This window comes from Nycticebus coucang, chromosome 2, assembly GCF_027406575.1.
Source record: "Nycticebus coucang isolate mNycCou1 chromosome 2, mNycCou1.pri, whole genome shotgun sequence".
NCBI lineage: Eukaryota > Metazoa > Chordata > Mammalia > Primates > Lorisidae > Nycticebus > Nycticebus coucang.
The window spans coordinates 131,734,691-131,751,313 of record NC_069781.1 but is presented as its reverse complement, the minus strand read 5'-3'; the positions used below and the strand labels follow the sequence as shown (position 1 = coordinate 131,751,313).

Genomic DNA, 16,623 nt, shown 5'->3' with positions numbered 1-16,623 from the left:
CTTACCTCTAGGAATACCTTACCTTGGGTCCCTGGCCCTGAATGTAGCACCTGGTAGTAATATGAAAGACCTCAATACCAGTCCCTTAATTGATCTGGACTGAGCAGGATTACTTAAACCCCAAAAAGTTTACTATTTGAAGCCTGATAATAAAAAGTCAAAAGGTGCCTTGTTACATTATATGTCATTGTCCCAGGTGGGGACTTTGGAAAACTAACTATGGGAAAGTGAAGACTCCTGTGCTTAAAACTCAGCCTCCATCTCTGTAGCTCAGAACCAGAAAAGTTGGGTTTCACCCAACTCAAATTTCCCCAACGGCTTGATATTTTCAGTGTGCAGTTTTGCAGAGCTTGCAGTTCATTCAGGATAACTTCTGTCATGTTACAGCAGAAGATTCTGCCAGTTGGCATGGTCACTCAACACCCTGGCTAATTCTTCCTAGCAAGGCTTAGGTGTTACCTTTGTCCCTTTCTAAGGAACTGGATTGAGTATTAGTTTGGCAGTGTTTGTATATAATCAGTAAATGCTCTAGTTTTGAGTTTTTAAGAATTATAAATTTAGGAAACATGAAGTTGGATAATTAAATTCACAAATTCATCCTAGAAAAAGTGCTGCATACCTCATTGCCTACTATCACTATGGTCATCTTCAAAGCACTCCCCTTGGGAGGCCCTCATGTCAGCATATAGTCCACCCTTCAAAGCACTTTTTCTAGGATGAGTTCGTGAACTTAATTGCCTAACCTCATACAATGATAGCTCTGATGGCCATTCCAGAATTGCTTTGAAGGGTGGACTAGGCATTGGCATTGGTGCATAGTTTCCTAAGGAGAGTACTTTGAAGATGACCATAGTGATATTGGATGTGAGGAATGTAGCACTTTTTCTAGGATGAGTTTGAGAACTTTATTAGCCTCTATGTCTAGTTTTGCATATGTGCATAATTAACATAATTTAAAAGTTACATTGGGAGTCTTCAAAAATGCTGTGGAAGAGGGTGGTTCCTTGTTTTCATGTTTGAAAAAGTTTGATTGCCCTCTTTGTGATTGCCCTTCGCTACCAACATCCTTAATGGCATCTTCTTGCATATACTATTGCCACAGTAGTGCTGCCTAACAAGCTACCCCAGAACTCAGGGATTTTAATCAACCACTATTGCCACATCAGGCTCTGCTTATCACTGCAGATCTGTGGATTTACTAGGGTGGCATGGTTTTTACATGTCTCCTAGGAGAAGCTGTCTAACCTGGCAAAGCCCAAGAAGTATATACTAGGGGCTTCCTGAGACCTGCACTCAAAACTCATGCACTGTTATTTCTAACCACATGCCATTAACCAAAGCAAGCTATCTGGCTCAGTACAAAGTCAAGGGTTGAGAAAATGCACTCCTCCCACTGTGAGGCCATAGCAAGGATATGGCTCCAAGAAGGAATGATGAATTACGGCCATTTAGCCTACCATAGACAGTGGTGACAGGTGGCAATTCTGGTTGCTGTCCACTTCTGTCCTATTTTTGCAAATAACACTTGAGCAATTATATTGCATAAAGTGTTTGCTGAAATAACTTTATGTTTCTAGACATGATATGCCTAAAGGGACAAAGGTAACATAAGCCTGGGTAGGAAGAATTAATAACTTCTCACAGTGTGCTAGGAACTGAAATGAAAGTGCAGCATCCACACACTCAAATAATTAGAAACCTATTAGGTTTTAATTGAATATATTGTTCATTGTACTATATACACATATGTATACGCACTAATTCGCAACATTTACAAAGGTTTTTAATATATTTAAAATGCATTTTCATGAGTAGGTACTAATTTCCATTTTAGATTGCAAAGTTCAGAGTGAAAACAATTGTTGAAATAAATGTTACCATTTATTCTATCTTCATGATTCCAGACATTGCAGAGCAGGGAGGATAAACAAGGCAAATAAAGTAAACTTTTTCCCTCCATTTAATTAGATGCAGCATTTTGGCATTTTTTATGACATGTAGGTTCACTTAATTCATTGGCATGGGTTGAAAGCTGACATTAGCAAATCTTTGCAATTTAGGACCTTCCTCCTTAGCTACTGTACTTTAATTCCTGAGATACACTGAGAACTCTGAAAATAGTGTTCACTGCAATGTTTTTGCTTTCTTTAACAAGGAACTGTTAAAAGCTGTCTTCAATAACTAACCCAGGCCACCAATCCTAACTGTTAAGTTAACTAAGTAAAAACAAAACTACTCCCAAGCATCGGTCGAAACTTTTTTGCAATGAGCTTTCCAAGGGAAAAGAGAGGTTCTAACCAATTGCTTCCATGAATAGTGACCCCAAAATAGTGTACCTAATGTCCTTTGTAGCATTAACAAAAGAGGTCAAGCAATCTTGCTCATCCTGTCTAGATTATCAGTATTTACAAGGTATATTTAAACCTGATCCTAGACCAAGTATTGCAACCATAACCATAATCCCAAGAAGTCGTTCAGTTTTAGCACATAAATGTTCCATTTAGCACATAAAAATGCCAGAACAAGTGAGAACTCTAAAACAAAGTGATGGTTCACCATCTTTTAGAAGTGAGAAGAAAACATCAAGGAGGAGGAAATAAAACTCCCTCCTTAACCATCTTATAGAGCAGCAGTTCTCAACTTGTAGGTTGCAACCCCTTTGTAACAATGAAAATATATCCTGTGGGCAGCACCTGTGGCCCATATAACGAGGGTGGCAGGTTCAAATGCAGCCCGGCCAAACTGCAACAACAACAAAAATATCCCAGCGTTGTGACAGGCGCCTATAGTCCCAGCTACTCCAGAGGCTGAGGCAAGAGAATCGCCTAAGCCCAGGAGTTGGAGGTTGCTGTGAGCTGTGTGAGGCCATGACACCCAGGGCAATAAAGTGAGACTCTATTAAAAAAAAATAAAAATACATCCTGCATATCAGATATTTACATTACAATTCATAACAGTAGCAAAATTACAGTTATGAAGTAGCAACGAAAGTAATTTTATGGTTGGGGGTCACCACAACATGAGGAACTGTATTAAAGGGTCGCAGCATTTAGGAGCCATTAGGAAGGTTGAGAACCACTGTATAGAGGATGAAGGCAAGAAAAGAAAAAGAATTTTCTCATAAATTCACTAAATCAATGAGCTATCTTCATAGATTTAATTAACAACATCCAGAGTCCTCAATTTAATGATTAGTGTACTTCCAAGGTAGCTGTCAAGGGGAAGAAGAGCTTTCAGGCTTTTTTCTGCCTTGACCCATGAACTCCAGTCCTTCAATAGAAATCTCCTTTCTGAACATACTGCTAGGAGAGCCTGATGGAGTGAGAGCATGGGTCCCCGCAGCCATTTCCCTTGAGGAACTTCATGGAAAACCAGCCATTGAAGCCGTATTTATATTCAGGTTTCAAGTCATTGTGTGCCTTTCCCAGACTCTTCCTGGCGATGGCAGCAGCAGAGCATTCTGACGTCATCATCTGTTCACTTATTTTTTCACTTTATTTTATCCCTAATTCCCAGCCCCTTTTAGGTGCACTTCAAATGTTTCTCCAAAGAAACCTTAAGGTCAGATTTCTAACAGGGTGGTTATAGTCACCACAGAGGTGGAGACATTTGGCTGGTGGAAGACAGCGGAGGACGGCTTTCCAAGCAAAGGAAACAGCGAGAGCGCTATCATAAATAAAATTCAACACATGATGGAGCCGTTACTCTGATCGTTCCCAAGAAGTAGCGGAAACCTTCTAAGTCCCTTGAGGTGGCGACACTCTTAGCCTGAAAGGTAACCTGGCTGCCCGCACGTACGTAGTCTGTACACCTCTGTGAGGGCTGACCTGAGCTGCGCCCTCAATGGCTGGGAGTCATCACCCTGCTGTGTGAGCCCTGTCACCCAACGTATCCGGGGCAAAGATATGAGCACAAATCCTGTCTCCGGGCGATGGCTCCCTTGTCCAATCAATAAAAAAGTAAAAATTCAATAAGAAATCAGTGAAAGGGGTCAGGCGGCGACCCTCATTCAAGCCGGCAGCAAGCCGGAACCTCAGCGAGCGTTGGGCAAGTTTGCTAGTCCCCGTCTCGCCCCGCCTCCAGCCATGCCCCCTTTACCATAGGCCGAGCGCTCGGGTGGGGTCTATCCGTGATTGGTCCGGACTGCGGCGGCGTCCGGGCGCGCCACGTGTGCGTAGGGCCAGGCCGGAAGAGCTCGGCTGGAAGTGACGCGACTGGGCCTGTGGCTGTTGTGGTCATGGAGGACGACGCGGAGCCCTTGCCCGCGCGCCCGGCCCTAGAAACCGAGGGGCTACGCTTCCTGCATGTCACGGGTGAGTCGCGGTGAGCTCGCGCCGCCAGCTCCTCGACGCGCCGCCAGCTCCTCGACGCGCCGCCATGTTCGGTGGGTCTTCCACTGCGCTCCGGCTGGAGCCTGGGAATCCTGGCCGGTAGCCGGGCCTTGGCGCTGCACGCAGGCCCTGGGCAGCGGGCCCGGACCTTGCGTGGAGGCCTCCCCGGAGTCTCACTTCCCTGGGTGGTGCCGGCGACCCTGTTTGCGCAGGTCCTTTACTCTGTGCGCAGCAAGCCCTTCCGGTTGCAGTTGCTGGGGTCTCTTGGTCCTTGGCTTTCACCTCTAGGCATCTCCTGCTCCTTTACATCCCTTCACCGTTCTAACATCCCCTAGCTGTCACCCCTTTGGGTGTGGTTCCCTAAGTCTGAAAGGTCTTTCTTTGCCTTGAGTCGGATAAGCTCCCCTCATCCTTCAAAACCTAGCTCCTGTGCCCTCCATCCTCACGACTGCTCTCTTAACTCCCCCTAAGATTGAGAAGTCTCACTTCTCAGGGATACCAGAGTTGTTACGTTTCTCGCTTATATTTTAACTGTCTACTTAGGAGACATTCTTCAGCTAGAGCGTTGAGTTTCATGGAAAAGTCAACTAGTAGTGTCATTTTTAGTTTGTTGAAAACTTTTTTTTCTTTTCAGTGGGCTCCCTGCTGGCCACCTATGGCTGGTACATCGTCTTCAGCTGTGTCCTTCTCTACGTGGTCTTCCAGAAGTTTTCCACTCGGCTGAGGGCCTTGAGGCAGAGGCAGCTGGACCGAGCTGCAGCTGCTGTGGGTTAGTGCCGGATAATAGAAATGAGGGCGGTGGCTTTACACCTACTTCTTTTATTATGTGAAAGTTAGTTTGTTATTGAGAGTAAGAAATACATGATTCTTATTTCTATTGGGGAGGGGGCATTTTATGCCTCTGAAGTTGAGTTTTGGTGCATATTCAATTTTTTAAAGAACTTTAGGTATTTTTTTTTTTTTTTTTTTTTTTGTGGAGACAGAGTCTCACTTTATTGCCCTCGGTAGAGTGCCGTGGCTTCACACAGCTCACAGCAACCTCCAACTCCTGGGCTTAGGCGATTCTCTTGCCTCAGCCTCCCCAGTAGCTGGGACTACAGGCGCCTGCCATAACGCCCGGCTATTTTTTTTGTTGCAGTTTGGCCTGGGCCGGGTTTGAACCCCCCCCCCCCACCCTCGGTATATGGGGCCTGCACCCTACCCACTGAGACACAGGTGCCGCCCAGAACTTTAGGTATTTTAATGAAACGGAAAACATTCTGTTTTAATAAAACGGAAAACACTGAATTGTGTAGAACATTCAGTGCATAGCTTGTTGGGTGGTTTTTCATTTTATAGAATGGATTAAAATGAAAACTTCACAGTGGTCTGAGTTATCTCAAAATCCATTGTGAGTGAGAAATCAGCCTTAGTTCTCCATATCCACTTCATTTTGATTTTCACTAGCTTACACATAGACCTAATTTCTAGTTATATTTGGCTGCTGCAAAAATTCATTCTCTCCCAAAGGATGTAGAAACTACAGTTTCTGTGGTTGTATCCAAAACAAATGTTAAGTATTTTGAGAATAGTAGCATGTAATTAAACAAATATGAATTGTCATTCATCTGAGTCACTATAGTACTAAGTTTGAGATGGAAAGCTTTGGTTTACAAACCAGATGAAAACCTAGGTTAAAGTGGGATGTGCATTTCTGTTCTTACTGCTAGTTGGAAAGATTTTTTTCTTTTCTATAGAAACAAATACCTAAGAAATTTTACCTCTTTCTGATATACATCTGGGCTAATTAAGGAATGGGTTCAGAAAACTTTATCTTTCCTAGAATTCTGGTCAACCTAGACATTGTGTTAGTGAGGTAGCCAAGTTGCATAATGTAATTTCTGTGTGGCCGTGAGACCACTTATATTTCATTCACAGGGCCACTGTCCCAGACTTGATGAATTCAAATTGCTGAGGGGAGCACAGAAATCTGCATTTATAAGGGGGTTCTGAGTTATGTGGATAGTTAGGGTTGAGAACTATGAGTAAGCAACATAAATTTTCCAGCCCCCTTAAGTAAGAAAATACATACATAGAGGATAAGATTACTCATACAAAAGCATATATTTTCATTATCTGATGTCTGCCTTTCTATACTTCTAATAATATGGACACTCAAAGTTTCCATTTCATGTTGTGCAGGGTGTTTTATCAATTTTTTTGACATTTTAGAACCTGATGTTGTTGTTAAACGACAAGAGGCTTTAGCAGCTGCTCGTTTGAAAATGCAAGAAGAACTAAATGCGCAAGTTGAAAAGCATAAGGAAAAACTAAAACAGGTATGAACTGATTTTAGTTTGAGTATGTAGTATTAAAAAATTGCTTGAGGCTTAGCAGTTAACACTGGCTCTGTGTGTGTGTATGTTTTTATTTATAAACTTATAGCAGAGGGTCCTATCCTGTTAGATTCAGTGAATCACAATTCATTGAATTCACTTCCACTTAGTGGGGTTTTTTGTGAAGACAGTCTAACTTTTTTGCCTTCAGTAGAGTGCTATGGTGTCACAGCTCACAGCAACCTCAAACTCGAGTTCAAGCCATCCTCTTGCCTCAGCCTCCCGAGTAGTTGGGGACTGTAGGTGCCTTCCACACCACCTGACTGTTTTTTAGAGATGGAGTCTCTTTTTCAGTTTGGTCTCAAACTCCTGAGCTCAAGCAATTCACCCATCTCAGCCTCCCAAAGTACTAGGATTACAAGCATGAGCCACCAAGCCCAGCCTAACTTTAATGTTTCTTATGAAATTTCTTACTGTTCAGGGCAGAAATATTCTTTAAAAAGGGTATCTTAATGTTTCTGATTTTGGTTTTTAGTGACTCCCTTACAGCAGTATTACCCAACAGAATTGTCCAGGTCTTAGGCCACCAGACACAGAATACACATTCAGCTTCTTGCCCCATTGCTCTTTTAAGCTGTGTGCCTCACACAACCTATCTTAGTGGTGCTACTCTTCAGTGGATTGAAGGAAAGCCAGGGGAAGGTAGCAGTGGGCTCTGCCAAGGCTCATTCTGTATCAGAGATGGAGAACAGGAGATGGAATTTTGAAAGAAGTTTTTTAAGGCACAGGGTTTGGTTGGGGGAAAGGAAGAATCAAGGCTTGTCGTGAGCAGCTAAGTAGATTGTACCATTCTTCACAGGATTAAGATCACCTACTAGCTTTGACCTGATCTATGTCCTGCAAAGGACCAAATGTAGACTGTGCTTTCTAGTTTCAGTCCAGATGTTTATGGCCCCATCTTCATTCCCTCAAAAGGAAGTCTCTGCCAGCCCTCAGAGAAGAATTTGGTTGTACTGTGGTCTTACCTGTGTCTCTCTAGCGTTTTCCAGGTCTGTGTGCCTTTCTGCTGCTGCTGACAGCTTTTGTTGTTTCTATATAATCATCCACTGCAGAGTTGGTCTCCTTAGCTTGGCAGGAGCCCAAAGGAAAAGGACAGAACAAGACCATACACACCCTCCCTCCCTCTTTGGTCACCGTGTCCCAGCAGCCTTCAGTGTTCATGTCAGGTGGTTGCCTGTCTTCTACTTATGTAGTTGTTAATCTAAAGTGTACTGTTAACTTTTTTTTTTAACTACACATGTAAAAACAAATTTTATTTTTGTATTCTAATTTTTTTTTTTGAGACAGATTCTCACTATGTCATCCTCGGTAAAGTGCTGTGGCGTCACAGCTCACAACAACCTCAATCTCTCAGGCTTAAGCGATTCTCTTGCCTCAGCCTCCCAAGTAGCTGGGACTATAGGTGCCTGCCACAACGCCCATCTATTTTTTTATCACATTTGCCTTTGTTGTTTGGCTTGCCTGGGCCGGGTTCGAACCCGCCAGCCTTGGTGTATGTGGCTGGTGTATGTGCTATGGGTGCCTAGCCTAAAAAAAAAACAAATCTATCTTGTGTAAATTACATCTCTCTCCTCATTCCTTCCCCACTGTCTAATACCCAAGTATCCCATATTAAGTTTTTTAGGTATTTTTGCAGGAATATTTTATCCATATATAAAAAGCACATATATGAGTCCCTTCTTATAGAAATGGTAGTATACATGTATGCCATTTTGAGCGATTCTCTTTTTTCCCCAGATTTCCCACCATTAATTATTGTTTCTAGAGTAGTATAATAAGTTGATTCCTTGTATGTATTAGAATTCAGTGACTTCAGGGTCTGAATTTGTGCGTGTGTATGTTAGTAACTTGGCTTGGTCATGCATTTTGTGGTAGCTAAAAAAATCTTTTAAAAGGTCACTTTTAAAAATTGTAATGTGAGTCTCCTAACATTGGAAGAGGGACAAAAACTTAGGTTCAATTTAAAAATTGTATGGTATGTGGTTTACCTGCTTGGCTTACAGCTAAATGAGGTTTCTTGTTTGTGGTGTCAATTTGTCAGCTGGGTTCATTCAGATGTCTAGCTGTAAGTATAAAACAGCCTTTATGTCAAGAGGTGGTTCCTTCTGACCTTGCGTACTTGCAGACAGTGGAAGTAGGAATTGACAGGTTTTGGATGTGGTGCCAGTGGATCCTGGATGATGTGGAGAAATTTCCTGGATATGTGCTTTTTATGGGATCTTTTTTCACATCCTATGGAATCACAGTTTATTTGGAACCAGAATAAATTGCAGTTTGGGTCTGGATTCCACTGGAAGTGAGAGTTTTAAGTGAACTTGTCATGCACTTGGCGTGTGAGTGTAGTACTCAGTTACTGGAAGGAACACTGCTCTTCAAGCAGTGAGGAGCAGAGGGAAAGGTCAGATGCATTGTTTTCTTTTCTGTCTTGGGAACCCATCCACTGTGTGACTGTGAGCTTTCTTGGGTGCTTATTATTGGGCATAGTTTTTTGCGGAGATTAGTTTTTCATTATTTTCTTAGTGTTTGACTCCCCAAAAGCACTTTCAGATCTTTTCTCCCAGGATCCTCATATCCTAAAGTGTTGGAGTTAAGTGACTTTGCCCAAGGCCAAGCCAGTAGGCAAGAAAGCCAGTCTGCTAGCTATGCCCGCCCATTGCAAGTCAGAGTTTTTCCAAATTACCAAAAATGTCCAAATAATGTTCAGTGCCCACAGCTCAGTGGTTAGGGTGCCAGCCACATACACAAGGGCTAATGCGTTTGAACCTGGCCCTGGCCTGCTAAAACAACGATGATAACTACAACCAAAAAATAGCTGGGCTTTGTAGGGGGTACCTGTAGTCCCAGCTACTTGGGAGGCTGAGGCAAGAGAATCACTTAAGCCTAAGAGTTTGAGGTTGCTGTGAGCTGTGATGCCACGGCACTCTACCAAGGGCAACATAATGAGACTCTGTCTCAAAAAAAAAGTCCAAATAAGAGTGAGCTATTCAGAAGAATGGAATCAGTATTCTTTTTTTCCTTGAAATCATTTGCTTTTTTTAATAATATACAAAAACCAAAGGTTCTGTTTGTTACACTCCTTATTTGCCAATAGAAAAAAAAAAAAAGAGGGTGAAGTTTTGTTTTGAAGGACAATTTAAATTAAGAATTGTCATAGGCTAGGGGTGGTGGCTCATGCCTATAAAATCCCAGCACTTTTGAGGCTGAGGTGAGAGGATCACTTCAGGCCAGGTGTTTGAGACCAGCCTACCCAACATATTAAGACCCCCTTCTCAAAAAAAAAAATTGACATTTTCTTTGAGAAAGACGGTAGCTTATGAATTTTTTCTGTACAATATGTGATTCTTAGCTTGAAGAAGAAAAGAGGAGGCAGAAGATCGAAATGTGGGACAGCATGCAAGAAGGAAAAAGCTACAAAGGAAATACAAAGAAGCCTCAGGTGACTGGAGACTTCACCCAATTGACATTTTTCTAGTCAAGATTTATCTTCTAGATTTATCAAAAAGAATGTTTTAATTGCTTCTTATATCTGTATATGTTCAAATAGGAAGAAGACAGTTCTGGTCCATCTTCAGTCATCCCAAAACGGAAAACTGACAGAAAGCCTTTGAGGGGAGGAGGTAAGCACTAAATGATGTCAATTGCTAATGAATTTCTGATGCTTATTAGATATCCTTTTTTTTTTTTTTTTAAAGACAAAGTCTCACTTTGTTGCCGTGGAGTCACAGCTCACAGCAACCTCCAGCTCCTGGGCCTAGGCAATTCTCTTGCCTCAGCCTCCCAAGAAGCTGGGACTACAGGCACCCGCCACAATGCCCGGCTATGTTTTTGTTGCAGTTTGGCTGGGGCCAGGTTCGAACCTGCCACCCTCAGGATATGGGGCCGGCACCTACCCACTGAGCCACAGGCGCTGCCCTAGATACGCTTTTCTAAAAGCAAAATACTATTTGTTTCCTAGTCCATAAATTGAGACTACTTCCTGAGCTTAGGATTGTGAAGATTAAATAAATAGATGCGGGCGGCGCCTGTGGCTCAAAGGGGAAGGGCACCGGTCCCATATGCTGGAGGTGGCGGGTTCAAACCCAGCTCCGGCCAAAAACCACACACACACACACACAAAATAAATACATAAATAAATAATAAAAAATTAAAAAAAAAAAAATCTTAAAAAAAAAAAAAAAGATCATGCAACCCAGTAGGGTTTTACAAAAAAATAAATACATAAATAAATAGATACAGAGCACCTTCTAGGCACTATGTAATTGGAATGATTGTACTAGAGGAGTTGTGTTCTCCTTGATCCCACGACATCTCTGTTGTTAGCTAAGTAGAATGGGAATAGCCTGTCTGTCTTGCAGTTAAGTGTCAAGGGGATTGGTTTGGGTCTTTCCAGCCAGGCCATTCTTGTTTCTTGCAAATAATTTTCTCAAGCAGATGTGAACAGCTGTTGGTTCAGAGCTTTCTCCTATGTGCAGCACTGCCCTGAGCACTGTAGGTGATATCACAATACCTTTATCTTATCCTTGTACCATAGCAGTCTTTATCTTATTCTTGAGTAATTTCAAGTCTGTGGGAAGATGTAACTCAAACAAATGAAAATAATCTTTTTGATTCTAGCTAGGACTTGCAAGTTAATGCTGAGAAAGGAGAGAACAAAGACACTAGAACACTGTGTAGGACCCAGTTCTAGGCTGAACACTGTGTCCTCCATGGCATCAGAGGGGCATGGCAGAGGCCTTAAGGTGACCAGGACATGGGCTCTAAGGCAGCCTAGCCACAGATTGCCTAACTATAATGGCTGAGTTCTAATCCCCTTTGTCTTAGAAACTAAACCTGGCTTGCTGTAAAGGAAGTGATGCATCTGGAAAGAAAATACTATTTTAAGCTTGGTGCCTATAGGTCAGTGGTTAGGGTGCTAGCCACATACACCGAGGCTGGCAGGTTCCAACGGGGCAGGGTCTACTTAAAACAACAAAGATAATTATAAGCAAAAAATAGCCACGCGTTGTGGCAGGCGCCTGTAGTCCCAGCTACTTGGAGGCTGAGGCCAGAGAATCGCTTAAGCCAGTGGTTCTCAACCTTCCTAATGCTGCGACCCTTTAATACAGTTTCCAATGGGGTCACCACAACATGAGGAACTGTATTAAAGGGTCGCAACATTAGGAAGGTTGAGAACCACTGGTTTAAGTGTAAGAGTTTGAGGTTGCTGTGACGCCACAGCATTCTACAGAGGGCAACATAGTGAAACTTTCAAAAAAGAAAAAGAAAATGTTATTTAAAACTTTGTTTTTCTGGAAGCCTAGTTTCAAACACCATTAGTGGTGATATTCAGGAGAAGAATGGAAATCAGAGATGTTATGGCATGACATGCTTGTGCACATGACCTCTGTCAGTGTCCCCAGCAGTCCTGAGCTGGGGCTTTAGCTAGTCTAGTTTTACAAATAAGGAAACTGAGGCATGAAGTTTTATTGTCCCAAGATTCCACTGCAAGTAAGGAGCAAAACCAGTTCATTTACAGTCTGTCTGGCTCTCGAGCCTGAGCACTCAACCAAGTCACCAATTGTCTATGGACTCTGAGTAGCATAATGGGGGGAAGGGAGAGGAGGATACAGTAACCTAGTCCTGACTTAAAGAAGGGGCAAGGTCCATTCTGTTTTGATTTTTTAAATCAATTTTCTATATTTTGAACAGCTCTTTTTTGAAAGTATTCATTTTACCAAGCACAGTGATGGGAGACTTCATATACTTAAACCATCTTGAGGGTTTTTTGGCAATTTTTTTTTAGTGTGTTTTGGGAACTAAAGATCAAGAAGCTGAATAGCTGCTGCTTTTTTTTTCCTACCAGAAAGTCGATTCAAACTGCAATCATGATATAAGTGAATTTTTGGATGTCATAGCTGAAAGTTTGTTTTTTTTTTTAATGTCCACAAGAACGGAATCCATATCTATCTTTGTGCATGTCAGACTTGCAGTTTTATTTTTGATACACGGTATTCTCAGATTTCAGCTCTCATTACTGTTCTGCTGCTTTTCTCTCATCCCAGGTTATAACCCTCTGTCTGGTGAAGGAGGAGGAGCCTGCTCCTGGAGACCTGGACGCAGAGGCCCCTCATCTGGCGGATGAAGCTAAGAATCTTGTTAGTGTCACTTTTGATGTTAACAAGAGGAATACTTAACCCTCAATTCAATTGCCTTACGCACGCTTTTCACAGTTGACTAGCCAAGGGGAAGTGGGGTTTATTTCTGTTCTCAACTACACAGCATATGTGAGGGCTTTGGTCACCAGAGGGTGTAGATGTTGCCATTAGGTGTAGGTCATTGGTCACACTTCACTTGAAGACAGTGATTGCATCCATTGATTTCATGGTTAATTGCTAGTTGGGTAAGTAAAGGCCTCTAGATGATTAGCAATATTGATAAAGAGGCCTAATAGTGATCTTTTAAATTAGAAGTCATTGCTGGTAGGACAGTCTCTGTGACAGGTTGCGTTGAATGATGTCTTCCTTATAAATGGTGAGCCCACCAGTGAGGATTACTGATGCAGACAGTTGATGGGGTTTGTTTCTGTATATTTATTTCTATGTACAGAACTTTGTATAAAGCCACTGTAAATATTAAAAATTGCAAATGACATTTTTAGCTTCTTTATTCAAGGAAATTTCTTTGTGAACTTGAACTTGTCTATCAAACATTAAACAGCTTTTTATTACAACCTCCAACTATTACTACTTATTTCTCTTATTATTCACCTGAAATGAGCATGGCAAGTGGCAGACTCCCTTGTGTTTATCCCTCAAATTAGGCACTTGAGGGATAGTTTAGTTTGCTGAATTAATAGAATAAAGAAACATCTTGCCTCAAGGTGCCTCACAGGCTGACCAGGTTTCTGAGGGCCTTATCACTAATCTCCCTTATGCTGGGAATCATTTGTTATGTTCTTGTCTAGAGGCTCTATCTCGGGTTTTCTATAAAGGGCCAGATAGTAAATACTTTAGATGTTAATAGGCCACATAGGATCTCTATTGCATAGTTTTTGATTTTTACATTTTTTAAGGATTATGGGCTGAATTTGGCTTGTATGCTGTGGTTTATGGATCCCTGCTATAGAATCTAGATCATGAAAATGAACCTTCAAAACAGTGGCAATTAGCTGTAAGAGTATTTGGAATGGTCTCCTATATAAATTAGTCAACAGTTACTGAGTATCTGATGCAGATAGGATATTCCATGGTTGTCTCTTTTTTTTTTTTGTAGAGGCAAGAGTCTCACTTTACCACCCTCGGTAGAGTGCCGTGGTGTTACACAGCTCACAGCAACCTCCAGCTCTTGGGCTTACGCGATTCTCTTGCCTCAGCCTCCCGAGTAGCTGGGACTACAGGCGCCCGCCACAACGCCCGGCTATTTTGTTGTTGTTGCTGTTGTTGTTGTTGTTGCAATTTGGCCGGGGCTGGGTTTGAACTCACCACCCTCGGTATATGGGGCCGGCACCCTACTCACTGAGCCACAGGTGCCGCCCAGTGGTTGTCTCTTTTGACACATAAAGAGGAAAAGGCAGTCTGGATGAGTGGTACTTAAAATCTCTTGGGAATGGCCATTAGAAAGGGTTAAAGGAGAAGAAACAAAACACTTGAGCAGTGTAATTACAGACAGCTTGGCGTAATCAAGACCAAGTCTTTAGTCTGGAGAGATTTGAGTTTCATTTGGACTATGGAAGAAGTTGAGGGTCTCAAGCAGACATGGGGGTCAGTGAGAAGAAGAGTGGGCCCTGTGAACTTTAGAGAATCCCTGGATCCTTACTTTCCAATTTTTAACTGGATTCCCACCAGCATGGAAAATATACAACGTGGGAAATTTTTTACTTGAATTAAAATATTTCATCCAGGGCGGTGCCTGTGGCTCAGTCGGTAAGGCGCCAGCCCCATATACCGAGGGTGGTGGGTTCAAACCCGGCCCTGGCCAAACTGCATCCAAAAAAATAGCCGGGCGTTGTGGTGGGCACCTGTAGTCTCAGCTACTCGGGAGGCTGAGGCAAGAGAATCGCTTAAGCCCAGGAGTTGGAAGTTGCTGTGAGCTGTGTGAGGCCACGGCACTCTACCGAGGGCCATAAAGTGAGACTCTGTCTCTACAAAAATAAAAAAAAAAAGTGAAAATATTTCATCCAGATTTATTTATGTGTAGAGAGGTTCCCTTGTTGAATATAAAGAAACTTTTTAATAATTCTTCTTTTAATATAGCTGTGTAGCTGTAAGGTCATGTTAAGCAACTCTTAACTATTTGCTTTATAAGTACCAGGGCTTTGGGCCAGGGTTTCACGTGCAGAACAACTTCCTTAGTGTCATCTAAAGTCATCACTGAAAATACTCTTAGTAAAGTATCTCAGGAATGGAAAAAAAAAAATATCCAATGTACTCAGTACTACTGTGAAACCAATTTGTAATAACTCACACTTGCATATGAAAAATGAAACACAATTTTAGCCTAAGATGAAGGAGAGGGAGAGGGATGGGGAGGGGGTGGGAGGAATAGTATGGGATAGTAGGGGGACCACAACTGTGGAGCACATTGCAAGTACACGTTGGATCTATCATGTGTAGAGCACAGATGTCCTAATGTTATAATTGGGTAAATGAGGTGAAAGCTATATTGATTATTATGATGTAAACACTTCAATTTGTACAAATAATCAACATACTGAAATTGGCATAAATGTATTTATGATCTATATGCAAAAGACTTAATAAAAAAACAAGTATTACTAAAAAAAAATAGTCATCACTGGACACAAGGGTTTGTAATAAATAGAAACAAAACTAAGAAATACAGGGAAAGTAGAGGAGCATGTTTCAGTATGCTATTAGATGTGACTGGTTATCATCAGACCTCATTTTTCCCATAAATTTAGAAATTATCAAGTCATAATCCAGTGCTTAAATTCTGAATGTCCCCCATGCATCTGGCACTTTTTGGTGGTGGTGGAAGGATGGTGTCATGGAGAGTTGATTAAGAGATAATGGTAGAGGAAAACTTTCACTTGTATGATGGTTATCACTTGAAGATTGCATTTGGTCATAGTTACCATGTAGCAGGTACATACATTTATATTTAATCCTTAATAAAGTCTATGAGGTAGGTACTGTTGGCAACCTTGGTTTTCAGAAACTGAAGCTTAGAGGGGTTAAGTAACTGGCCCAAGGCCCTAATTGCTATGGGCTACTTGTCTTTGTGTTCCTGTCAGCCAGAGGCCTAAGGTAATCAAGGTACCAGAAGCTTCATTGAGCTAATGAAATAGTTGTGTGGAATAATGAATAATTAGAGGAAAATTATGTGTTACAGGTAGGTCTAGGGCAATAAAGCAGTTAAGAAGGGTGGACTGAGGTTGCCAGCAAAGGTAGTTCTTGTCCGTTTCTTGAAGGAATGAGCAAAAGCTCAAAGACCAGAACCTGAAACCTGTGGAGCAAAAGAGGCCAGGCCACGTAAGAACGTGTTTCAGGCCTGGTTAGAGGGGCTCTGGCTGGAACTGGGAACTGACGTAGTAGGCATTCCAGAGCTGTAAAGTTTTAAATAAATGTGAGAGCCAATGCGTCCTAATCATGGAGCAACATTAATAAATTGTTGGACAGAATATATATGAATCTTCAATGGAAATTTTTAGGTAGGAATAATTAGATGAATCATTCCTTGAGTTGTGTCCTTGTCCATAGCTTGAGGTGGAGACTTGAACAGGCATGTTGGGTCCCATCCCCTCCTCAGGGGCCACTCTGTCTTCTTCCTGTCCTTTCCCTCATACCCTTTCTTCTGGCTCATCCTCATCAAGGAGTTAAACATGTTCTCACCTTAGAAAGAGCAAGGGCTTGAGCTCAGGAGTTCCCAACCAGCCTGAGCAAGAGCAAGGCCCCACTCTACAAAAAAAAAAAAAAAAA

General features: G+C 42.1%; 1 protein-coding gene across 1 annotated transcript; it reads left to right on the top strand.

The window, feature by feature from the left end:
- The first annotated feature begins 4,191 nt into the window (after positions 1-4,191).
- Positions 4,192-13,422, top strand: SELENOS (selenoprotein S). Its single transcript, XM_053581855.1, has 6 exons — positions 4,192-4,313; positions 4,966-5,100; positions 6,543-6,649; positions 10,053-10,142; positions 10,251-10,323; positions 12,748-13,422. Exons 1-6 carry the CDS (start codon positions 4,238-4,240, stop codon positions 12,825-12,827), a joined length of 561 nt encoding a protein of 186 aa, XP_053437830.1. The 5' UTR covers positions 4,192-4,237; the 3' UTR covers positions 12,828-13,422.
- The last annotated feature ends 3,201 nt before the right edge of the window (positions 13,423-16,623 follow it).

Coding starts and splice junctions, on each gene's coding strand:
- SELENOS (XM_053581855.1), top strand. CDS start 4,238: ATGGAGGACGACGCGGAGCCCTTGCCCGCGCGCCCGGCCCTAGAAACC. Junction 5,101..6,542: donor CCGAGCTGCAGCTGCTGTGG/GTTAGTGCCGGA, acceptor TTGACATTTTAG/AACCTGATGTTGTTGTTAAA. Junction 10,324..12,747: donor AAAGCCTTTGAGGGGAGGAG/GTAAGCACTAAA, acceptor CTCTCATCCCAG/GTTATAACCCTCTGTCTGGT.